At 33.7% G+C, this 26618-nt stretch overlaps 1 protein-coding gene across 3 annotated transcripts in view; it reads right to left on the reverse strand.

The window, feature by feature from the left end:
• The window catches only part of CSMD3 (CUB and Sushi multiple domains 3), a gene marked incomplete at its 5' end in the record, with an annotated part of 1086230 nt that overhangs the window by 703645 nt on the left and 355967 nt on the right, over positions 1 to 26618 (reverse strand). For all 3 annotated transcript variants that reach the window (XM_079722286.1, XM_079722285.1, XM_079722284.1), the window contains one exon: positions 6459 to 6571. In XM_079722286.1, coding sequence (XP_079578412.1) covers positions 6459 to 6571 — 113 coding nt within the window. The remainder of the gene's footprint in view (positions 1 to 6458; positions 6572 to 26618) is intronic.

Consider the following 26618-nt stretch of genomic DNA (forward strand, 5'->3'; position numbering starts at 1 on the left):
ACACAAGAAAATGCTATCAAGGAGGTTTTTTTTTTCTTTTTCCTGGTAGCTACTCTATTTATTTATTCATTTTTTTAAAACATCTTTATTGGAGTATAATTGCTTTACAATGTTGTATTAGTTTCTGCTGTATAACGAAGTGAACCGGCTATACATATACATATATCCCCATATCTCCTCCCTCTTGTGTCTCCCTCCCACCCTCCCTATCCCACCTCTCTAGGTGGTCACAAAGCACCGAGCTGATCTCCCTGTGCTATGTGGCTGCTTCCCACTAGCTATCTATTTTACATTTGGTAGTGTATATATGTCCATGCTATTCTCTCACTTCGTCCCAGCTTACCCTTCCCCTTCCCCATGTCCTCAAGTCTATTCTCTACATCTGCATCTTTACTCCTGCCCTGTCCCTAGGTCCATCAGAACCATATTTTTTTAGATTCCATATATATATATGTTAGCATATGGTATTTGTTTTTCTCTTTCTGACTTACTTCACTCTGTATGACAGAGTTTATCACTTCACACCGGTCAGAACGGCCATCATCAAAAAATCTACAAACAATAAATGCTGGAGAGGGTGTGGAGAAAAGGGAACCCTCTTGCACAGTTGGTGGGAATGTAAATTGATACAGCCACTATGGAGAACGGTATGGAGGTTCCTTAAAAAACTAAAACTATCAGAGAGTTTTTAATGGTTGTTTTAGACAGACCAATGATTACTCTTAGACCATTTTGATTACTAAATATCTTCTTTTAATTATCTCTATCGGTTGTGTAGACATTAATCTAGTTAAGTTGATGAATCTCATAGACCAGATAGATTTATAAAGACAGAAGTAAAAGAAGTTATTTTTTTTAAGTCCCACAATAATGTTTAAGTATTTCAGGGTAAAGTAATTATTTAGCATTAAAGGATACTTGAAGATAAAAAGGTTATATTGTTATTAAAATCAAAAGGAAATAAAGTACAAGATTAGGAATTATTTTCAAACACTACAGGCCAATAGAACTCAACTTCCTATCCTCTTAAAACTCAGTAAATGAAAATAACTAGCTTACTTTATAAGCTTAAAATACTGCAGTTTGTCCATGTATGAAAAGGAGATTATTTTGAGATAAGGATTCAAATTTAGCTTATGAATTTTCCCCCAGAATGTATTCAATTAAAATTTAAATAATAGGGACTTCCCTGGTGGCACAGTGGTTAAGAATCCTCCTGACAATGCAGGGGACACAGGTTCAAGGCCTGGTCCGGGAAGATCCCACATGCCGCAGAGCAACTAAGCCCGTGCGCCACAACAACTGAGCCTGCGCTCTAGAGCCCGTGGGCCACAACTACTGAGCCCACGTGCCTAGAGCCTGTGCTCCACAACAAGAGAAGCCACTGCAATGAGAAGACTGCATGCCACAACAAAGAGTAGATCCCGCTCACTGCAACTAGAGAAAGCCCGTGCGCATCAACGAAGACCCAACGCAGCCAAAATTAATTAATTAATTAATTTAAAAAATAAAAATACCTTCTATTATATATATGCATATATTCACTGAATATTTCTTAAATGGTGCTGACAAAGCTGTGTCCACTGTTTTTTATCAGAAATAGCCTATTGGGCCATGTGCTACATTCCCATGAAAGTAAACTATACCTAAACTGTCCAAACCAAAAGGTTTGATATTCTCTTATTATATCACATTCCCACCTACAACTGTGAAATCATAAACATGACTCACATTGATAGTTATAAAATTAGAGGAGAGATTTCATGATTAGATAGTGAAATATGATTCCCTCCCTTTTTTAAAACAATGTAAATATGAAGGTACAATAAGAAAAACTGGTATCTAAACAAAATTAGAAAAAAAATGTAATTAAACAGACTGCTTTGATGCTGTGCTCTATTTTTTAACTTGGATTTTATTTATGATTTTAAAATTCTGTTATACAGAGGAAACTGTTTCTCAGTTACAGTTTTAACAAAAATCCTATTTTAAATTTCGGTTCTAAGGATAAGTGCTTTTTTCCTGGAGAAATATGGACACCCTCATTTGTGACCGGGAGAAATACAAAATCTAACATTTTCCTTTTAATTGTGATTCCTGTATTTAAATTTTATGTTTGGTCACAATTTTTTAACTATTTGTACCTCATTGTTAGACAGTGTGTTTCTCACTCGTTCCATATGGTTTATTGTCTCTTTCATATAACAGCATCTTTATTGCTTTATCTTTTAATTCATGTCTGAATTTTACTATAAGAAATCTTAATGCCTTTTGATTTGCACAACAATAACATGTCTAGCCACTGTGACTATTTTTATTCTTTGGGAAACCAAGGCTCAAGACAACTTAGACAGCAGTTAGTAACTTCGCAGTTCAACGCTCATCTTCTGACCCCCAAATCCTATTCTTTCCCACTATATTACATTGCATCCCTGATAATCTTATTTATTTTTCTTCAGTAACAGTGCACACATGTTTATGTCAAAACATTTCCAACTGTAAAAAACAGAGTAACTAGTCTGAAGTTATTTCCCACTTAAATTATGTGCGTCTAAAATGTGAAGCAAGGGCCTCTGTGTAACTGGGGTTTATGGCAGTGAATTTTCAATACGATTTGAAAGTTTTGTCCATTAAGTGTTTTTCTTACCAAAAAGAGGCACAGCTGACCCCAAAATGATAATCTCTTTTAGACCCTATATGAAATATTTTTCTACATAAATTGAAAATACACTGTATTACTATTGACATACCTTTGTTAAATTGAAACTGTCTCTAAAATGTTAACCTGCATAAGAATCATATCAACAAAATTATGCAAGATAAGAGAAAAATCAAAATGTTATAAAATCTATAAGGATTTAGAAGGCTTAATCTATACTATAGGAATATTCATATATTTAGATATTTGGAATCGATTAAATGCTGTAATTCCTAAACTTATATGCCAAAAACAATTTTATAAATATCTACAGCTGTAGTATCTTTGCACACTAAAAAAGTATATGCTGAATAACTTAAAATGAAAAACGTAATAATTTTCACACTTGAATAACTGATCTTTATGGATAAAAATAATACTTTTTAATAAACACCATCTAAAGGTAAATTTTTCTCTATTGGACAGTTGTCATCTGAAAATCTCCTTCCAATTTAGAAACTAAGAAAACTTGATCAATTATTCAAGTAGATGGAAAATAATAGATTTTAGGTTTATAATAAATATCAAGCGACAATAATATAGGGATTTCAATAAATAGAGAACTTCCAAATACCACAATTAATGAAAAGTTATACTATTTATATGTGAATTAGCACTATTCAAGTTCTCATCAGAAGAGACTTAATGGAACTTGAATGTAGGAATCTTAGTTAAAAGCAAAGACTAATATAGTAAAATGACATTGAAGTGATTTTCTTTGGGGGAGAATTGAAAATTTATAAAGGAAAAATTTTAAAGCATAGAAGAGATAAGAATAGAGTTTTAAAAGAAGAGATTTCCAGTATAAATAAACTTGGCGGGTGCAGGAGCCACTTTATTTATTTTAGATACATGTGAATATTTTCAACGTGGGACCTGGGGGAGGGAAAACGTATTCTGTTTCAAAGTCATTTCATTTAAATCATGATTTTTCTCAGTACTTTTGAGTCAGAACATATTATATTTGTTAATGTGTTATCCTCAACCTCTACTTAACCCGATTTAAATTATATCTAAAATAATAAAGCCAGCCTATAACACAACTGAAAGGAGGTCCTATGGGGGAAAGCATGTTGCTGTGTCTATGTGCCTACTCCATCAATTATGGGATCAATTAAGGGACAAGCTATAAAAAATAGCTAATGGTATTTAGGAATCCTTTGGAGTTTTCAGTTAATTTTCATGGTATTTTATAAAGAATACAGATTAAGCAAAAATTCTATGGGGAAAGTCATCAATCTTTGGAAACTTAGAACATTAAATGAACTCAAAAGACTAAATAAATCAATAATAATTACTGAGTAATCAATAAGTATTTGAGTTATTAGGAAGCTGTGCTACATGGAGACTTGGTTGTGACTTTTGAATAGTATATTCCACAAAATTTTCTATCTTGAATTAGTTATAATTTAGACACCACTGAAATGATATGGTAGCATGGAACAATCTAAAAAGCAGGATTATCAGTCCATGCCAGGGCATGTATTCAGCATGTCAGAATTATAAATTTTATAGCTATTTAAGTTAGCCTAGTAGAGTTTTTGTTAATCAAAATTTATTTGCTTGTAGTTTCAAGAACTGCTTCTCCAACTGAGCTTACGTTTAGGTAAAATATTATTTGGAGATAATGCAATTAGAAAAATCAAGCCTGAATCAGGCAAGTTTTAAAAGGATACAATGCAAAGGTGTGTTTTTATATATTAAAACTTTTCCTTGATTTTATTATAAAATTATAGCTTACACTTTCTCAGGCCACTTTATTCCCTCTACAGTGTGAAGATACAGATTACACCCAAAATTACCCTCTTTTGAGCTCCTTTTCCTGCTGAAAATAGAAATAATTCATACCCCATAAAACACTTCCCTTCTATTTTACTACAGTAAATTCATTGATATGTTATTCTTCAGTGCTAAAACCAGACAGGCAATGCAGGAAAATCAAACTGAAACTTGAAAATACTATAAAAGTCAATTTAAGATTAGTCAGTAGAATACTGAAAATGATAATTAAGCACACAAATCTACTAGCAGCTTTGTACTACTGTCTTATAATGCAAAACAACCCATCTAAAGATATCAGTTTCATGAAACTATACTGCATAAAACAAACGAAATACCATTTTATTTTTTAAGATAAGAGATCTATGTTTGTTTGTTTTTCTTCTCTCCCGGCTGTATATTTAAATATAAAATAAATGCTACTTTATTTCTATTCAGATAAAGAGTAGAAGACGTCTTACTGAAAGATTCCATGAATGAAACAGAAAGGATCACCACATGAGTCAAAGATGATAGTCTTTTGAATTTCTGCCATGCCATCTGCCTTAATTCATTGAAGAGGGAATCAGAGCCATAAAATTATTTGAGTGGAAAACTCCACAACGAAAGGGGTGAACCCAGAGATAAAGAGGCTCTACAACAGCTAATTATTTTCAATAAAAAGTCCTCTTATTTCTGAACTACACAAAAATTTTAGAATTTTAAATGGGAACTCAGTAAAATATGATTGCAAATTTAAAAGTGACACTGGTTGAAACTGATAAGATTCGAGTTACTATGCCCAAACAGTTATTTTTAATAAAATAAAGGAAAATAAGTTTTTCTATAAACATTTAATTTTTATTTTTAAAGTATAATGTTTTATGATGATAGACAATATATTCTATCATGAGAGATGTTAATACAATGCATAGCTTTAAAAGCAAATTTGCATTCATGTTTCCTTTCGAATTAACTACTTTACAAATAGAAATTATAGTTTTTTCTACAATGGACTTTGTCTAAAATCATTACTTTTAAGTTACAATCTTAGGAATTTTTATTACAGTGATACCCAATACAATATTACAAATACAATCACATTAATCTGTTGCTATTACTGTGAGAAACGTATTGATAGGGCATCTGTAGAAAGGTTACTGGCCTCCAAAGTATAAATTGTTGAAATTTGTATTCCAGAAAACAATATGTAGTCTAATACTACTTCAGGTATTAACTATAAGCTGCCTAAAGTCATCATATTCAATTTACAAAGTGCTTCAGCTGAAGATTATTAAAAAGTAAAGCACTAAAAAAAACAGATAAATGAAAATATTTAACTGTGGCAATATTCACTATTCTCTGAACAGTAGCTGATACACTGCTAAGAATGAAATGAATTATTAACACAAGTAGTCTGAGAATAAGTGCACCAAACCCACATAATATTACTAAACATTGTAGAAGCTACATTTTTATTAATACTCCATTTTCATAATAACCAAATTCTAAACAGAGTTTTTTTCAAGTTAATATATCAAATACTATCTCACTTATTCAAAACTTATACCTGTAGATAATAATCCTAACAAAGTTAATGAAAGTACCATTTGCAAAAACACTGTATATGGAAATGGATTTCAATTGATGAAGAGCCTATTTACAACTGCAGTTTTCTGCAGTGTTTTGTGGTACATGTTTAGGTAGTATGTTCAACTACTGAAGCACTTTATTAAAGGTAAATATTACACCTGTTACGCATGACCTTTTAGAGGTTAACAATATTCTTTATTCTGGACAGTGTACTAGAAAACTCAACTAACTTTTATACTGTAATTTAGTTATGATCACAATATTGCCTCAGCAAGAAAATGACCATTTTTGTTTATTCAAATTACCATGTGTTAATGCTAAAGATATTTTGCCTCTATCATAAAATGCAGTTGTGTATACCAAAATCATTTTACACATAAAAAGAGGTAGAGGTATTCATTAAATATACCTTGATATGGAGCACTAAATCCACGATATCGGTGATTGCTGTCTGTAACAAAATGCAGTCTGAGCCAGTTTTTGTTGCTGATAATTGGTGGTGGTATATTCATTCCAGATAACCTGAATTATGGAAGACAACAAAAAAAATTTAAAAAGCTTTTAAGTAGTAAACATTTTCACTGAATTGGGACCCCCAAAAATGTCTACTTGTATACAATATTCATGACTTTGTCTTGCTAACTTTTTAAGCACAAGTGAAATAGTTATTTTATGCATAGAAAAGTCAATCATAGAATAGTGTAATTCCAAAATAAGCTATTCCAATCAGGTTGCATATATTAGTAAAATCAACTGTAAACTGCACATAATTTTGATTCTCCAAAATTTATTGAATAGACAATAATAAACATAATGGCTGCTGAGCTGACAGTGCTGGTCACAGCATAACCCATGTATGTATCAATATAGTTACAAAACAGAAAGACTTTAAAGCAGTTGATATACTTTTTCCATTTAAGATATTTTCAGCATTTCACATTCAATGTAAGATTTTACAATTTCAATTCATAGAACAAGCACTATTTTAATGTAATTTCACAATATTGTAAATTTAATGATTAGCTCTCATTATAATGCATACTTCTATAAGGCACTGGAGGTCTGCTCCAGCTGATAGACAGAAAACAGACTGTATTTTGGATATACAGTCACCACATATCTAGTCATGAAGGTAACACTACATAATCTCCTTAAAGCAAAAATTTTAAACTATGCCCCAGATACTGGTCATAATTAATAGACAAAATAACTCTCTTGCTCTATAATGTTTTGAACATTTCCAGCAAAGTAGTTTTGCTGATTTAATTCAACAAAGGAATACCACCCCTATATACCTAACCATTTAAATACTAGGTGTGTGTTATAAAGCCAAGGTAAAATACTCTCAAAAGACTATTACATCATGAAAGAAAGTTTTAGAATAAGGTTTCCTAATAACCAGTATATGACATATCTTTTCCATTCTTCAAAGCTTACACTTTTCTTCATAGGAAGGCAAACTAGACAGCTGGTGTGTGTGTGTGTGTGTGTGTGTGTGTGTGTGTGTGTTGGGGGAGGTGATTTCTTCTCTCAGTGCTTGGCAGTCATTCATTCTAGGGGACAGGTAGGGGAGATTGGAATATCCATCCTTGCACATGTAATCAGCAGGTGTAGACACAGTGATGCAAAAACCCTTTATCCTACATCCTCCCCCTTTATTTGCTAAAACTCACTTTTCCTAGGATATTTGGGAGCTAGCCATCACTTTTAGTGGATGACCACCTGCTATAGCATAAAAATATGAATTCACATTTATTTTATCATTGTGCCCATGAATGAATAGAATGCGCTTGGCAACATTACTGTGTAATCCAATTTTTTTGGATTCTAACATGAACAAGTTGGGTTCTATCCCATATAGTTCTCATTTCTCCACCAGCTTTGGGATGAATTTTCTTTAATTTTTCCCCATCAATGCCTTATTTCCTCTTTTCATAGGGGTGACTGTTTACTAGTCCAGCCGGCTGTTTTTTTCATATCTGAATTGAGTAAAGACAGACATATAACATACCTGCATAATTTTAAAACTCAAGTTTTAAAAATTTACTTCATTACTTTCAGAAAATGCAGTATCCAGGTTATCTTTACTTTTGTTTGCTTGTTGGTGGGTTTGGTTCAGACAGCAATTCAATGAAAAAAAGAAAACAAAACTTGGATTTGGTACAATTATATTTTCAGTACAGTAGCATGTTTTATGCCAGATTTTGATTTACAATTTGATTCTCTTCAATTCCCCGATTCAATGAGCATAAACATCCATTAGGAAAAATTTAAATTATTTCTGACAGGCTGCACACATTTCTAAATGTAATGAGAGTATAATACATAAATGGTTGTAAAAGACTAAAGAACAGGGTTTGGAGAATGGTCCTTAAAAAATCCAACAGATGAGAAGCAACTCAACAAGGACATCACGAAAAGTGTGAGAGGAAAGAAGATGAAACAGACAATGAAAAGGATAAACTTTCCATCTTTCTCAGGAACATCAAAGATAATTTCAGTAAGAGAGTGTAGTAAAAGCAAGTAATAGCTACTATGGAACCATAGTTTTTAATCTGAGTTCACCTTCAGGAATTGAGAAAGATTGAACTGAAGATGTTACAGCAGCAGCAGCTAGAAACACAATGTATATGAGGTGGAGCAAAAATGGCAATTCAACAGAGGTGGAACTAAGAGGATATTCCTGACAGCCTCAGTACTTATTCTCATGAAGCATAAGTGCAGATAAGCCAAGACACTGAACTAGAAATAGAAAGCAAGTGCACCAAAGCCTCATTTGCCACCAGAGAATGAACATAGCTTCACTGGTTATAAGGGAATCACACGGACTTTCCTGACTGTGGTAACTTAGTATTGCTCACTATTTAAACATGATTTACACAGTATGACTTTGTGGCATATGGAGCAATCTAGTAAATGAAGTTACATATATCTGCAACACATTTCACATGTTATCAGGAGGTATGAGAAATGGAGGACTAAGAATATGTGCCAACTAGAAAGATTCCATTAAACTAATTGAGATAATTAATTTCTTAAATACTAAAGGAGATATTTCATAAATATAAATCACTGTTAATCCTATATGACATTACTATGGTCATTTGAAGGTAGGCAATATGGATTCATTCTAGTATAAAGCCAGTGAGAATCACCCCTTGGTACTGAAAAGATTAAGTATACTCAACATTTATTTATTGAACACTTACTACATGACAAATATTGATGCTAAGGGTTGGAAATATAATTGTAAACAACACATACAAGATCTGTAGTCTTACAAATAAAGAAGGTAACATAAACAAATGAGTGAGATAATTTCAGAAGGCGGCAGATGATGTACCAAAAAAAAAAAAAAGAGTAACCTGTAAGAATGTCTAGAAATGAGGTTTCAATTGGTATATTACCTTCTCTATTTTACACTCAAAATAGCCATACTCATGATTATACGTCACAAATTACTATACTGGATTTTAGGAGAATTAAATCAATGAAAATAATCATAATGATAAATGTCATAAATCTGTATCCTACAACAGTTATTTGTACCCAAAAAGAATTTAAGACATGGCTTTTGTGTAATTAATAAATCTGAATGAACACTGTAAATTAATGATATAAAATTTCATTGCATATTCCATATAGAATACTGAAAATAATACAGTGTAACTGGCCATAATTAATCTTTGCTAAATTTACTTTTATTTACATCATTTTCCACAGAAATAGTAACTAAATAATAAATTGATAGATAAAAATAATGCAACATTTTCTTTTACAAATAGGACCTTAGAGAACACGATCATAACCCTTACAAGATTTTTTAAAAAATCAATTAAGTGTAAGAATCCTCAGAGAATCAGAGGTCTTTACCATTTTTTTCAAAAGTCCCTAGAACTACTCTGAACTTAACGCCTTTGGTTTATAACTCTCTTGACAGATACTCATTGCTGTCATCTGTTGACTCTGGTTCTCAACTTTCTCAAAATTAGCATTCGCAACAACAGGTGTCATGTTTGGTGGATCTAACATCTATTTTTCAATCTGTCCAGTTCCCTAAGATCAGTCAAATCTAATGATCTGTTTTACCTCATCTTCAGTACCTATAGAGAGAGTCAAACCTAAACCCATGCTTTTTCAAATAATCACCTGCCTGACGCCTGTCATAGAGTATTCTGCCTATGCTTTCCTCTTAAGAGTTTTATGGTGCCTGGCCTTACATTTAGGTCTTTAAACCATTTTGAGTTTACTTCTGTGTATGGTGTTAGGGAGTTTTCTAATTTCATTCTTTTACATGTAGCTGTCCAGTTTTCCCAGCACCACTTTTTGAAGAAGCTCTCTGTTCTCCATTGTATATTATTCCCTCCCTTATCAAATATAAGATGACCACATGTGCATGGGTTTATCTATGGGTTTTCTATCCTGTTCCATTGATCTATATTTCTGTTTTTGTGGCAGTACCATACTGTCTTGATTACTGTAGCTTTGTAGTATAGTTTGAAGTCTGGGAGCCTGATTCCTCCAGCTCGGTTTTGCTTTCTCAAGATTCCTTTGGCTATTCGGGGTGTTTTGTGTTGCCATACAAATTGTGAAATTTTTTGTTCTAGTTCTGTGAAAAATGTCATTGATAGCTTGATAGGGATTGCATTGAATCTGTAGACTGCTTTCGGTAGTATAGTCATTTTCACAATGTTGATTCTTCCAATCCAAGAACATGGTATATCTCTCCATCTGTTTGTATCATCTTTAATTTCTTTCATCAGTGTCTTATAGTTTTCTGCATACAGGTCTTTTGTCTCCTTAGGTAGGTTTATTCCTAGATATTTTATTCTTTTTGTTGCAATGGTAAATGGGAGTGTTTCCTTGATTTCTCTTTAGATTTTTCATCATTACTGTATAGGAATGCAAGAGATTTCTGTGCATTAATTCTGTATCCTGCTACTTTACCAAATTCATTGATTAGCTCTAGTAGTTTTCTGGTAGACTCTTTAGGATTCTCTATGTATAGTACCATGTCATCTACAAACAGTGACAGCTTTACTTCTTTACTGATTTGGATTCCTTTTATTTCTTTTTCTTCTTTGATTGCTGTGGCTAAAACTTCCAAAACTATGTTGAATAATAGTGGTGAGAGTGGGCAACCTTGTCTTGTTCCTGATCTTAGTGGAAATGGTTTCAGTTTTTCACCATTGAGAATGATGTTGGCTGTGGGTCTGTCATATATGGCCTTTATTATGTTGAGGTAAGTTCCCTCTATGCCTACTTTCTGGAGGGTTTTTATCATAAACAGGTTTTGAATTTTGTCAAAAGCTTTTTCTGCATCTATTGAGATTATCATATGTTTTTTATTGTTCAATTTGTTAATATGGTGTATCACATTGACTGATTTGCGTATATTGAGGAATCCTTGCATTCCTGGGATACAACCCACTTGATCATGGTACCTGATCCTTTTAATGTGCTGTTGGATTCTATCTGCTAGTATGTTGTTGAGGATTTTTGCATCTTTGCTCATCAGTGATAAGGCCTGTAGTTTTCTTTTTTTGTGACATCTTTGATTTTGGTATCAGGGTACTGGTGGCCTCATAGAATGAGTTTGGCAGTGTTCCTCCCTCTGCTATATTTTGGAAGAGTTTGAGAAGGACAGTTGTTAGCTGTTCTCTAAATGTTTGATAGAATTTGCCTGTGAAGCCATCTGGTCCTAGACTTTTGTTTGTTGGGAGTTTTTTAATAACAGTTCCAATATCAGTACTTGTGATTAGTCTGTTCATACTTTACATTTCTTCCTGGTTCAGTCTTGGAAGGTTGTGTTTTTCTAAGAATTTGTCGATTTCTTCCAGGTTGTCCATTTTATTGGCATATAGTTTCTTGTAGTAATCTCTCACGATCCTTTGTATTTCTTCAGTGACAGTTGTTACCTCTCCTTTTTCATTTCTAATTCTGTTGATTTGAGTCTTCTCCCTTTTTTTCCTGATGAGTCTGGCTAATGTTTATCTTCTCAAAGAACAAGCTTTTAGTTTTATTGATTTTTGTTATGGTTTCCTTGTTTTCTTTTTCATTTATTTCTGATCTGATCTTTATGATTTCTTTCCTTCTGCTAACTTTGGGGTTTCTTTCTTCTTTTTCTCTAATTGCTTTAGGTGTAAGGTTAGGTTGTTTATTTGAGATGTTTCTTGTTTATTGAGGTAGGATTGTATTGGTATAAGCTTCCCTCTTAGAACTGCTTTTGCTGCATCCCATAGGTTTTGGATCTTCGTGTTTTCACTGTCATTTTTTTCTAGGTATTCTTTGATTTCCTCTTTGATTTCTTCAGTGACTTCTTGGTTATTTAGTAGCATATTGATTAGCCTCTATATGTTTGTATTTTTTACAGTTTTTTTTCCCTGTAATTGATATCTAGTCTCACAGTGTTGTGGTTGGAAAAGATACTTGGTATGATTTCAATTTTCCTAAATTTACCAAGGCTTGATTTGTGACCCAGGATATGATCTATCCTGGAGAATGTTCCATGAGCACTTGAGAAGAAAATGCATTCTGTTGTTTTTGGATGGAATGTCTTATAAATATCAATTAAGTCCATCTTGTCTAATGTGTCATTTAAAGCTTGTGTTTCCTTATTTACTGTCATTTTGGATTATCTGTCCATTGGTGAAAGTGGGATGTTAAAGCCCTCTACTATTTTTGTTACTGTCAATTTCCCCTTTTATGGCTGTTAACATTTGCCTTATGTTTTGAGGTACTCTTATGTTGGGTGCATAAATATTAACAATTGTTATATCTTCTTCTTAAACGGAACCCTTGATCATTATGTAGTGTCCTTCTCTCTTGTAGTAGTCTTTATTTTTATTTTATTTATTATTTTTTTTGCGGTACACAGGCCTCTCACTGTTGTGGCCTCTCCCATTGTGGAGCACAGGCTACGGATGCGCAGGCTCAGCGGCCATGGCTCACAGGCCCAGCCATCCTGCGGCATATGGAATCCTCCTGGACCGGGGCACGAACCCGTGTCCCCTGGATCGGCAGGTGGACTCTCAAACACTGTGCCACTGTGCCACCAGTCTTTATTTTAAAGTCTATTTTGTCTGATATGAGAATTGCTACTTCAGCTTTCTTTTGATTCCCATTTGCGTGGAATATCTTTTTCCATCCCCTCACTTTCAGTCTGTATGTGTCCCTAGGTCTGAAGTGGGTCTCTTGTAGACAGCGTATATACGGGTCTTGTTTTTGCTTCCATTCAGCCAGTCTATGTCTTTTGGTTGGAGCATTTAATCCATTTACATTTCAGGTAATTATCGATATGTATGTTCCTATTACCATTTTCTTAATTGTTTTGGGTTTGTTATTGTAGGTCTTTTCCTTCTCCTGTGTTTCCTGTCTAGAGAAGTTCCTTTAGCATTTGTTGTAAAACTGGTTTGGTGGTGCTTAATTCTCTTAGGTTTTGCTTGTCTGTAAATGTTTTAATTTCTCTGTCGAATCTGAATAAGATACTTGCAGGGTAGAGTAATCTTGTTTGTAGTTTTTTCCCTTTCATCCCTTTAAATATGTCCTACCATTCCCTTCTGGCTTGCAGAGTTTCTGCTGAAAGGTCAGCTGTTAACCATATGGGGATTCCCTTGTATGTTATTTGTTGTTATCCCCTTGCAGCTTTTAATATTTTTTCTTTGTATTTAATTTTTAATAGTTTTCTTGGTGTGTTTCTCCTTGGATTTATCCTGTATGGACTCTCTGCACTTCCTGGACTTGACTATTTCCTTTCCCATGTTAGGGAAGTTTTCAACTATAATCTCTTCAAATATTTTCTCAGTCCCTTTCTTTTTCTCTTCTTCTGGGACCCCTAAAATTCGAATGTTGGTGTGCTTAGTGTTGTCCCAGAGGTCTCTGAGTCTGTCTTCAATTCTTTTCATTTTTTTTCTTTATTCTGCTCTGTGGTAGTGATTTCCACTATTTATCTTCCAGGTCACTTATCCATTCTTCTGTCTCAGTTATTCTGCTATTGATTTCTTCTTCATTTATTGTGTTGTTCATCATTGTTTGTTTGCTGGTTAGTTCTTCTAGGTCCTTGTATTTTCTCCATTCTATTTCCAAGATTTTGGATCATCTTTACTATCATTACTCTGAATTCTTTTTCAGCTAGACTGCCTATTTCCTCTTCATTTGTTTGGTCTGGTGGGTTTTTACCTTGCCCCTTCATCTGCTGTGTATTTCTATGTCTTCCCATTTTGCTTAACTTACTGTGTTTGAGGTCTGCTTTTCACAGGCTGCAGGTTCGTAGCTCCCATTGTTTTTGGTGTCTGCCCCCAGTGGGTAAGGTTGGTTCAGTGGGTTGTGCAGGATTCCTGGTGGAGGGGACTGGTGCCTGTGTTCTGGTGGATGAGGTTGGATCCTGTCTTTCTGGTGGGCAGGACTGCCTCCGGTGGTGTGTTTTGGGGTGTCTGTGAACTTATTATGATTTTAGGCAGCCTCTCCGCTAATGGGTGGGGTTGTGTTCCTGTCTTGCTAGTTGTTTGGCATGGGGTGTCCAGCACTGGAGCTTGCTGGTCGTTGAGTGGAGCTGGGTCTTAGCATTGAGAGCACTGAGAGCATTGAGGTCACTGGGAGGGTTTTCGCCATTTGATATTATGAGGGGCAGGGAGGTTTCTGGTGGAACAGTATCCTGCACTTGGTTCTCCCACCTCAGAGGCTCAGGCCTGACACCCGGCCAGAGCACCAAGACCCTGTCAAGCCACACAGTGTATAGCACAGGGAACTACATTCAATATCTTGTAATAACTTATAATGGAAAAGAATTTCTCTAGTGCTGATAAGCAATTTCAGAAATTCTGTTCCTGAGACAGGCTGAAACTGCAATTAAGTCTTGGTTTGCTGTCCTGGGGGCTAGTGGCTCTACCTTGAGACCATTTTTCTTTCTTCTTCTTCACACTGTGAGCCACGGAGGCAGCGTAGAACGAGACCAGCTTCCAGAACTCATCCTGACAGCTGCGACTCTTCTCCGACTCTCACGGGAATGAGGTTTGGCTGCCAGGCGTTCTGCCTGCCAGACACGTGGTAGTGTACAACTCTCCACTGCTTGGCTCGGCCATTTTGCTGTGCTGCTTGTTTTTCAATGCTACCTAATATATCCGAATTTTCTACTCAATATCCCCACTTAGGTTTCAAATAGGTGTCTCAAACTTAAAAGTCAGAATTTTTGATGTCCCCTTCACAAGTATGTTTTTCCTCTGTTCTTCAATACATCATGTCAAATGGCACCAACACACACGAGTTGCTGAAACATTTAAGTGTCATCTTTTAATTCTCTATTCTCCTCACTCTCAGAAACCCAATCCATTTGCAAATCTTCTTCTGCCTCTAAAACCCATCTTAAATTTGTTCATTATTTTTACTGCTGCTCTTATCATAATAGCCAGGTCCCCATGGTCTCACATAGACCCTGCAGTAGTGTCTTCTTTTGATTCTACTGAGCATTCCAACAAACTGCTCCTTATCCAGTAGCCAAACTGTTCTTTTTCCAACCTACATATTACCACCATGCTTAACTTTTCATTAAACTTGAATTAAATTTGGACTCTTTACCCAGGCCTCAGAAAGCCTGGAAATTCCGGTCTTTGTCCACCCTCCTTGCTCATCTCACACGAAGCAACTTTATCTTCAGTACACTCTAGCCACGCTAACATTTCTTTTTCCTTAAACATGGGAAATTCTTTGCCACCACAGGGCCTTTGCACTTAACATTTGCTAAGTTTGGAATGCCATTTCTCCAGATGGTCCTCTGGTTACCTAACCTCATCTTTCATTATTCAATCAAGAGTTTATTCCTCATATGACTGTACTAGGTTGATCCATATCAGGCCCTCCCCAGTCTAGCACATGATGCTACCTTAATATCCACATTTTTTTTCAGTTTTTGAGCTGGTTCTTTTATTTACTAATTTAGTAATTTCAGAAGCCCTTCCTTTAGAGTATCAGATCCATGCAAGCAGAGACTTTGTCTATCTTGATCACCAATCTATCTTAGAACTGCAGAGTAGTATAGAATCCAATTTAAATGAAATTCTTAAAATTCAATTGAATAGAAACTTTAACTACAATTTATACTTTAAAAAGAAAATTTAGGTGTTCTGTTTCAGTCAAAAAAATGTACATCCATCAGGCATTCTGTGACAACCAAGTGAGGTTCTCTATAATCTAAAAGTTACCAGAACATGAATCAATAATAATTCATAAATATTTATGGAACTATAATTTTGGCCATATAATTATCATGTACTATTACTCAAATCATAAATTAGAAAAGACACAATGAAGTTATCAATAAATAATTTCATTAGAAATAGCCATAAGAGAATTTTCAGTTATAAGTAATGTTAATAAAGATGAAAGAAAATACGTATGACAACAGCCAAGAATCCAATATTTCATAACTAAAATAGAAAGTTTTTAAAAATTGTATCCTCCTACATACATATATAATAACTACTTCAAAACTACTTTTAGATGCAGAGGAGTGAACAGAATTAAGTACTCCAAGGCTGAGTGTCTAGGATGTGAAACTTTTTTTTTTTTTTAATAAAACAGTGCTCATTTTGTTTGATAGCTGAAGTAATGAACTAAACAGTAATATGCATTGTGTCAACACATCTTAAGTAAAAACTTAATAGAATTTCTTCAAACCTTTTGATTTTCCTATTATGGAATCACTAAAGAAAAATCTCAGCCATGTTTACCTGTTAAGGGGACTATTTTAATGAGTTGATAGGGATTTCTTTAAATTGAACTCACTGTTCTTGGTAAAATGAATACTTTTATTGATATGGAAATATTTTAATTAAAATTCCATTGAAAATGCACATTATTGGGTACACAACCTTCTTTTAAATAAATTTCATGACTTTTTATCAGGAAAACTTGAAAATCATGATCTAATTTTGTTTTTATTGTTATTTTTAATTAGTAAACTACTTTCCTCTGAATATTAGCCAGTTTAGAAAATCAGGTATTCTGTGTTGCATTAGAATATCGCCTGAGCTTTAAATATTTCCAGTTAAAAATTTAATGAAATAGCTATACTTTAAATATAATTCAATTATTATGTTTGTAAAACATTTTGTGTAACATATTAAAATTTTCATCCGTCTGTGAGTGTTTTTTTCTTTCAAACCAACAAGGAAAAAACTTAACCTCTAATCCAGGATAACAGAGAGAAATACTGGAAATAAATCCCTTGAGTTAAGTTCAGTTTGTCTAATACTGATATATGATCTGGAATATGTCAATTCATCTGTTTCCATTCCAATCCCTATGTTAAAAACATGCACTACTAAAATGATATGCTTAAAGATGCTGAGTTGAATAAAAAATAAACATGGAAATATTTATATTACAATTTTATAGTCAAATGTTCCCTTAGGTACTCTTTCTACTTTAATTAAAATAATTTTATAAATCTAAAGAAGCAGCTTCCTTACTGATACCTGTAATCCAGTATCTTCTCATGGCTTCACTTGTTTGAAAATACTGAATGAGCCAAAATTACACTTTTGCTCTATGGTCGGTTTTTAATTTAAAAATTCAATACCACCTACAAAAAAATTCTACACACTCAAAGTTTAAGAAAAGCATATTGGAGATAATATAAACTTCAATAAATGATTTATAAGTAATCCTGATTAATAACTAACTAATTACATTATAGCTAGCATAGTGAAATGTAAGCAGGGTTATAATCACCTGGAAATTAGCAAATTTATTCAAGAAATTACACAGGGCAACATTAGTGTTTTACAATACATAGCACAGAGTCTACTCATGATCCCCAGAGACATTCGCAATGGTTAAAAATCTAAACAGTTTATAAATTAACAATAAAAGCACAAAGGTCCATCTCTCTAGGCAACTCAAAGCAAATTAGATGATTTTATTCTGTCAGATTATATAAGCCAAAATTTACATTCCCATCACTGCATGAAACAAAGTCTATTAGATTTATGTTTTGAGACATAAATCTAGCACTTGGCAAATGGAAAGATTTGTTTCTGATTTGGCCTTCATACGTAACTGTCTAATCATAGTGCCCTGATAACAGCTGTCCTTCAATTATTGAATCCTACTTCCACAGTCTCCAGTCTACCCATTTCCCCTCCTACTTTTTAGTTACTGCCTTTGTTTCAGGACAATAAATGCTAACATATAAATTAGATACAATTTTCCCTGCTGATATTTTTGCTAACTACTGATTCACTAGAAGAAAACTACTACTTAAAATTGTATTTGAAATTCCTTTGTCTCTTATTAAATTCTAAAAGTGGCTATTGGCTGAAACATTTAAAAGAACCTGAGACTAGCTATATGGGAGATGAAGGTATTACTTCCTAACTTGAGTTTTAGAACCACAAATCACTTTGGAAACACCAGTTATTCTTTAAAAAGTCTGATTTACAGAGAACAAAGAAGAAAGAGAGACAGGGATTTAGATATGGGCTATCATCTTTGCTTCCAGGTTTCTACTGGCAACATTTGAGTTGGAAACAGAAACAGGAACTTTCTATTTGAACTTCAGAGGAAAACAGAATCCATTTCTCGGAAGCAGCTAGGGACTCAGCATAAGATAGAGTTAAGTGTAATACTTTTTTGCTTTTAATAAGATATACAAGTTAATTAAGGGTAATTAACCTAGCAGTTGGTTCTAAAGACTACAGGGCCTTGTTTTCTTGCCAAGGTTTATGTGGGACTCTGAGGGCTGCAGGTCCTTGGAACAGAATACCATAAACCTGAGCTTACTTAACTGGTGACAAAATACAATTAAACCATAGAAAAAATTGTGATACTTCTCTCACCTATTTGTGCCTATTTAAAATCTTTGATTTTAAGCTAGGGTATTCATGTATTTTAAAGAAGTACTACATATTATAAAGAAACATCATTATATTTGTTTTAAAAAAATGGATAAGGAAGAAAAGGAGGTTGTACCAAATGATAATGCAGAAAATGTGCACTTGGCCCCCTGGAAAACATCTCCTTCTTTTCTCTTCCGTAAGGCCATAACTAACATTTCTTTTCAACTCTCTGTCAGCTTCTCCTCAGTTCCTTTATGGTCTCACTATTCTTGTGTTTTGGAAGGTATCCCTGAAAAACCTTCCTTACTTCAGAGGTTTCTGCATCAGCTTTATGTACAGGATGAACTTTAGTGTCAAACAGACTGTACTAGAGTGTTAGAGGGACCATCATCCACATGGATACTAAAGTCATCCAAGATAACTGTTTGAATCACAATGCAGAGCAAATTTGTGAGTTTGCGAGTTAAGTCCTAGGAACATGACGTGGAATTACAGGAGGAAAGGAAATATGAGGCTGAGACAGAAAAACAAACATATTTTCCTGTATTTTGTAACTGACAGGAAAGAAATAGATGGAATTAACTGTTCACATATTTCAAATGGACTTTTCTCATAAAGTTCTTTTAACTTTTAACAGCTGGTTTAGTTCCCCATGTATTTTTGATATTTGATTCCTATAGCTCTAGAATTTATACCTCTAGAATTATGTTCATGTTTTATAGTGGAAGCACATTTATTCAATATCATTGGGACACGTGAATGAAAAGTTAGTGAGCAGGGTATCAAATACTCTGTAAAAGGATCAACAAAAAGTTTAAATAGTTTATCTTAAGATATGTAGATGTATACTCATTCACTGATCTCCTGATATAAACCCAAGAATTTTCCCTTTAAGTAGATATCTAATAATTACAATTGTAATTAACTTCTTATATATTCTTTATATAAAATTCAGGATACACAATTCCTTACCATTCCAATTTATTTAAAATTGAATAATAATTAAATACACCTATTAAACAATCTCAGTTTTAAAATGCTTCTCTTTAATATTATTATTTTACTATTTTTCTATTGTTTTCTACTTTTAACAATTTTCAGTTATTGTATTCCTACCTTTAAAGGTATCTTGTCCATACTCAGTTTATAGAAATTTTCAGTGATCCATCCTTATTAAGTTGTCCCAAAGCATCCAAATTGTTTTCATACAAATAACTTTCACTGTTTATTCACTGACATTTCTTCAAGAAACATATATACATATTTGCACTAATTCCCAAACCTATGGTCTGTGAATTTGTTTTGCAAAGTTGTATTCACTGAATTCATCTGAAGCTACACAAAAGTATTTTCTGCTTTTGGAGGTGCTTTACATACATATATATGAAAGGAGGTATACTTTATTACAGATTTAGTGGCTTCTGACTGTCATATTGTTAAAGGCCAACTTACAAGTAAGAAATAATTTGAATAATAATTTTGACTGTTTACATAAATCTGACTAGAAAAAGACAAATGAAAACAAAGCTATATACCCTACAGTGATAAACTGTAGAATTCAGATTTTGTAAAATCTTTTCAATTTGTACAATAAGGATAGAATATTCTGCCTTCTTCCATCATGCTTTTTGTCCAACTGATATTGTCATTGCTGTGAGGCTATAAGTTATTTAGTCAAAGCATATCTTCACTTCATGGATATTCATTTGAAAACTCTACTGATTTAAAATACATGTTACATTTTATACTAAAAATAGCATGCTCTATATTTAACACATGTTTTGTTTTCTGCATTGTCAGATTTAGTTTGGTGATGAAAATGCAACTCAATCCATGTCGGAATCACTATTTATACACTTGGTTTCCTTTGAAAATCAAAACCCTGACCTAGAAAACAAGCACACTGTTCAGGGACACCATCTTATAAGTTTGGTTGTTAGCCACCTGCTGTTCTCAATAAATCAGTCTGCAAACTACTGATCCATGTCACAGCATTTTCACCTATTTATTGGAAAGAATTGCTTACAAACCCACCATTCTTCCACTGAGTTTGTTCAGTTGAAGATATCCTACTTCCTTTAGGTCTAATTTATGTTTGTAGACTTTTAAATATAATATTGTAATAAGTATTAATTGAAATGGTATATTAATAGGCTGTTAAGTACTGTTACATGTTGTAATATATTAAAGGACTTACCTAAATTCATTGCTTAAATGATATTATTCATTATAACTATAATGGTAGAGGCTTATTATAATCAGTATATTTTAAAATCACTTCCAGGGCTTCCCTGGTGGTGCAGTGGTTGAGAGTCTGCCTGCCGTTGCAAGGGACACGGGTTCGTGCCCCAGTTCGGGAAGATCCCACATGCCGCGGAGTGGCTGGGCCCGTGAGCCATGGCTGCTGAGCCTGCGCGTCCGGGGCCTGTGCTCCACAATGGGAGAGGCCACAGCAGTGAGAGGCCTTTGTACCGCAAAAAAAAAAAAAATCACTTCCATAGTTTTACATTATACCATTTGCCTTGTCTTCATCGTCAAACACTGTTAAGTAGCTTAGATAATTACTTAGTCCTTGAAATGGTGAATTAAAAATAAATTTATGAATACAATTAGTATGCATAACCAAGTTCCTATTTTTTTTCATTTTGCTAAAAAATATGTATAAATTGTTTTGTTCTTTTTTGTTTCACTTTGCTTAATGTATAATCTACTTAACATGTTTACAGAGCAAGCACCCCATAAGGAAATAATAAACAAGTTACACAAAACTTGAGATTCTTTAAAAAGACATATTTCTTTTTAATTGAATTACTTAAGCTCTACCTTACTCTTCAAAAGTATATGATACTCTTATCAATAATACCATAGGATAAAACTAAGTTATCAAGGAAACTAGTAAAGGGTATTTAATAAACGAACAAGATAAAGTCATCCTCTGGTGAGCTGGAGCCTCCTGATCCAGCTTGTGAGAATTTGCACATCTCTTCACAACCATATTTAGTGATAGGAGGTTACTAGCTTGGTTGGCCATGGAATTGGAACAATTCAAAGATTAGTAATTTTTTTCCTTTACTTTGGAAGAGGAAGTTTAGTAGCTTATCACTAAGGACATCCCACCTCTGCAAGTCTAGAAAATATTCTGGATGTACTCTATTATACAGACGAAATGTTGTTCGACATGACAAAATTATGTACCATAGAGCAGAGCCACCATAAGTTCAGCTGGGATGCTTTTTAAAGTAGTACAGCTCACTGTGTTTAATAAAGTATCCATACAATGATTATTTCTAAGCTATGTGATTTCCTGCTGTATCTTCCACAATAAATTAGTGAAAAATACACAAATATATAATTGGTGATCTAAAGTTTTTGGATATAAATTAATTAGGTATCCATAAATATATACCAAACATAGTGCTTTGGGCTTGTTTAGATTTTAATAAGCTATTTTCTTTGGCAATAAAAAGTAGCTGGATATGTTGTTTCTTAGGTCACCCTTAGTTTGTAACAATAAAACCATAAAATTATCGAGAAAGAATGTATCTTGCTATTTTAAGTTCCAAGTACATCAAAAAGCTGTTTCATGTCATTAAAGTTCAAATAAGAGACATGGGATGAGGGACAAAAATATCCTGTTATTACTTTATCTGGTTTCTATAATACATTCCTTCAAACCCTCCATTATGATGTCACAAAGAGTTAGGAGATATTACAGAATGAGTAGCTGAAGTTATGAATTAAGTTCATAAAATTTAGAATCAGTAGTCTCCATATCAGGTGTGAAATGCATATGATTTATTAGTATTGGTATCTATTATGTAGTCAATACTCTATATTATATTATGGTTACATTTTATAATATATACTATGTTGCTGCATATTATATATAATAATATATTAAATATTTGTATATATACATATATACTTTATAAATGAATAAACAAATAAGCAAACAGATATTGGCAATGCATACTCAATTGTTTTTTTCCTGATAGATGTGCAAATTTAGAAAGCATGGAGACTTTTCTTCTGTTCTTTCTTGTCTGAAGACCAAAAGCCCAGGCAAAAGCAAATCATCTTGTTCTGTATTTTGTGTTATAGAGTAATGATCAGCAGTAGAATAGCCAAGTCTAAATTTTACCTGTTTATTTTACAGTATATTGGGATGAAAGTCCAAGACATACAATGAATTAGGGAAGAAATGACACTCATTTTCAGCAATGTGATATGGGGGTTAAAACCAGGTTTCGTATCTCAGCCCTGGAGATTATTAGCTGGATGAAATGGACAGGGCAATTACTATTACAAGCTTCAGGTTCTTCATCCATAAATTTTACAGGAATTTCAAAGATTTTAAAGGTTTTAGCATATATCTTGGAAAAAAGTGATTTTAAGTATTAGGTCTAGGCCCTATATATAGTTTGTTGTAGAGGGGTAAAGAAAAGAGTGAGGAGGGGACTGTGGTAGAGAACTTCAGTTTAAAAAAAAAGGAAAATAATAGATGCAATACACTATCTAAAACACAGATAAGATTAAAGATGTGTCTGGCCAATCAGAAAGGGCAAATTTTAGTTGGAGTGACAGAATTCTTTCCAAGGCATTTATTTAATTTCAGACTTAAAAAAAATTAATTGAAATATAGTTGATTTTCAATGTTGTGTCAGTTTCATGTGTACAGCAGTGTTTCTGTTACACACACACACACTCATATCTATCTATCTATCTATATATATTCATTTTCAGATTCTTTTCCATTACAGCTTATTACAATATATTGAATGTAGTTACCTGTGCTATACAGTGGGTCTTTTTTATCAATTTTATATATAGGAGTCTGTATCTGTCAATCCCAAACTCCTAATTCATCCCTCCCCCTCCTTCAGCCTTTTAAATCAACTGTGCTTTTGATTCTAGCTTTCACTATATCAGAGAACAATCTATAGCATACCATGTTTGGACTTGTATTCCTACTATAAATCTGAGAAAACAAGACTCACAAACATCAATCACATATGTCACATGGGAGGATAAACCAGAATCTGTCTTCATTCCTGATTCTAATATAGAGGACTAAATTATGGTATAAGAAAAGAATCTGTTGACAAGGGTCATCTAAAAACCATGAACTATCTCTGAAGAAATGAATAGCTGTTGGTTTAAATTCTCACAGGTCAGGACTAAGGAAAATGCTGCTTTGTAATGCTGATACAGTACCCCATAATAAATTAGGTATGGGTGGGGTGGGAATTAATGCCATTTTGTTTATTTCTAATGGAAGAGAACAGCCTCAATTTGGGTCAGTCAATGTTAAGGCCTGAATCCTAAAGGAACATTTTTTTTTTATTTTCTAATAATCCAAGATTGGTTTTTGCTTCCTCTTGAAATGGCAAGGAAGGAAAAAGAGAATTCCAGCATTGGTTATCTTTTTGTACTCCAATAGTTTACCTGGGAAAGATGAATAAGTGAAATTTTCTAGATCCCTATAATCCTCACGTTCTCTCAGTATCCAGATTTTTCAGTAATGATCCAGTCTAAATGGAAGTCACTGTCCCTACTCTAAAATGGAATACTACAACTCTAGTCTGTTACTACCCCTAGTTACCTTATTCTTGTCTATCAATAATGTGCCAACAAAGCAGAAGGATACTCTCTTACAATCATGAAGATAGGGAAGATGTCCTATAATGAATTTAGAGGCACATGTCCTAGTTTAGACAGTCAAGTGCCTTTTACAGTTTTTACTTAAATCAAGTAGAAAAATTCTATGACCATTCCTTTTCAGATGAAGAAAAGCTTAAATAGGTTAACTAACTATTCAAAGACATATGGCTAATAATTAGTAAAATAGGGCTTGAATCTAGGCCTGTCAGTTTCCAAAACTTCAGCACTTAAAACTACTACCCCATGCCTCTCTCAGGAATATTGGCCAGAAGGTTCAGCAAGGCCTTAGCCCTTTTCAAAGTCTATTGGGATTTTTCTCCTATAATGTGACATATTTGCACAGATGGCTCTCAAATCAGTAGCTATTTACATCTGAGTCTAAGGATTTTATTTAAATTCGTTGTTGCTGAAAGTACATTTATTTACTTAAATGTTGAACTCTTTAGTATACTAAAATAATACATGTAAACCATTCTCCATATGGTCAGAAATTGTGTCATCTTTTACTAAACATTGCTAGCATATATGCCTAGTGTTTGACAAAAGGTGGATAATCAATAAATGAACATATACATATATATTTCTCCTGAGTGTATACATAAACAAATGATCATCTAGGAGAGAAAGAGAAGTATGTGTGTGCATGCATGTGTATATGTGTGTGTGTGAAGGTCGTACTTATTTTAAAGTATAAATATATTAGTCAAAATAGGCAATGTGAAGGCATTCTGTTTGAGCAGAAACCTATTCAAAGTTTAATCATGAACTTTTGTGGAAATAGCTCATCATACGTTAACAAGTAGCAGGTGAAATAAACCAACAAACTCTGAATATATAAATATATATATATATTGAGCTGTATGAGCTGTTTGTATATTATGGAATTTAATCCCTTGTTGTAAACATCATTTGCAAATATTTTCTCTCATTCCATCGGTTGTTTTTTCATTTTGTTCATGGTTTCCTTTGCTTTGAAAAAGCTTTTAAGTTTAATTAGGTCCCATTTGTTCATTTTTGCTTTTATTTCCATTACCCTAGGTGGCAGATCCAAATATATATTGCTGCAATTTATGTCAAAGAGTGTTCTGCCTATGTTTTCCTCAAGGAGTTTTATAGTACCCAGGCTTACACACAGGTTTTTAATCCATTTTAAATTTATTTTTATATATAATATTAGAAAATGTTCTGGTTTCATCCTTTTCTTTCTTTTAATTGAAGTATATTTAATTTACAATTTTTCAGGTGTACAGCAAAGTGATTGTTACACACATATACATATTGCTTTTTCAGATTCTTTTCCATTATAGGTTATTACAAGATATTGAATATATTTCCCTGTGCTATACAGTAGGTCCTTGTTGTTTATTTAATATATAGTAGTGTGTATCTGTTAATCCCAAACTCCTGATTTCCCTGCCCCCTCTAGTTTCATTCTTTTACACATAGCTGTCGAGTTTTTCTAGCACCACTTATAGAAAAGACTGCCTTTTCTCCATTGTATATTCTTGCCTCCTCTGTCATAGATTAATTGACCATAAGGGAATGGTTTATTTCTGGGCTTTCTATCCTGTTCCACTGATCTATGTGTCTGCTTTTCTGACAATACCATACTGTTTTGATAACTGTAGCTTTGTAGTATAGTCTGAAGTCCTCTAGCTCTGTTCTTCTTTCTCAAGATTATTTTGGCTATTTGGGCTCTTTTGGGTTTCTCTACAAATTTTAAAATTTTTGTTCTAGTTCTGTGAAAAATGCCACTGGCAATTTAATAGGGATTGCACTGTAGACTGCCTTAGGTGGTATGGTCATTTTAACAAAATTGATTCTTCCAATGCAAGGACATGGTATATCTTTCCATCTGTTTGTGTGGTCTTCGATTTCTTTCATCGGCATCTTATATTTTTGGAGTACAGTCGGTCTTTTGAGGCCTGGGGTGTCAGGCCTCAATATGAGGCCTGGGGTGTCCCAAAGGTTGCACTGGCCTGTTAGTGGGCAGGACCAGGGCCTAGCTGGTCCAAGGACAGGGTCTGGACTGCATTGGTGGACTTGTTCCATCAGCTCTGGGATGGTAGTTTTCT

The sequence above is a fragment of the Hyperoodon ampullatus genome (genome assembly GCF_949752795.1).
Source record: "Hyperoodon ampullatus genome assembly, chromosome: 17".
NCBI lineage: Eukaryota > Metazoa > Chordata > Mammalia > Artiodactyla > Ziphiidae > Hyperoodon > Hyperoodon ampullatus.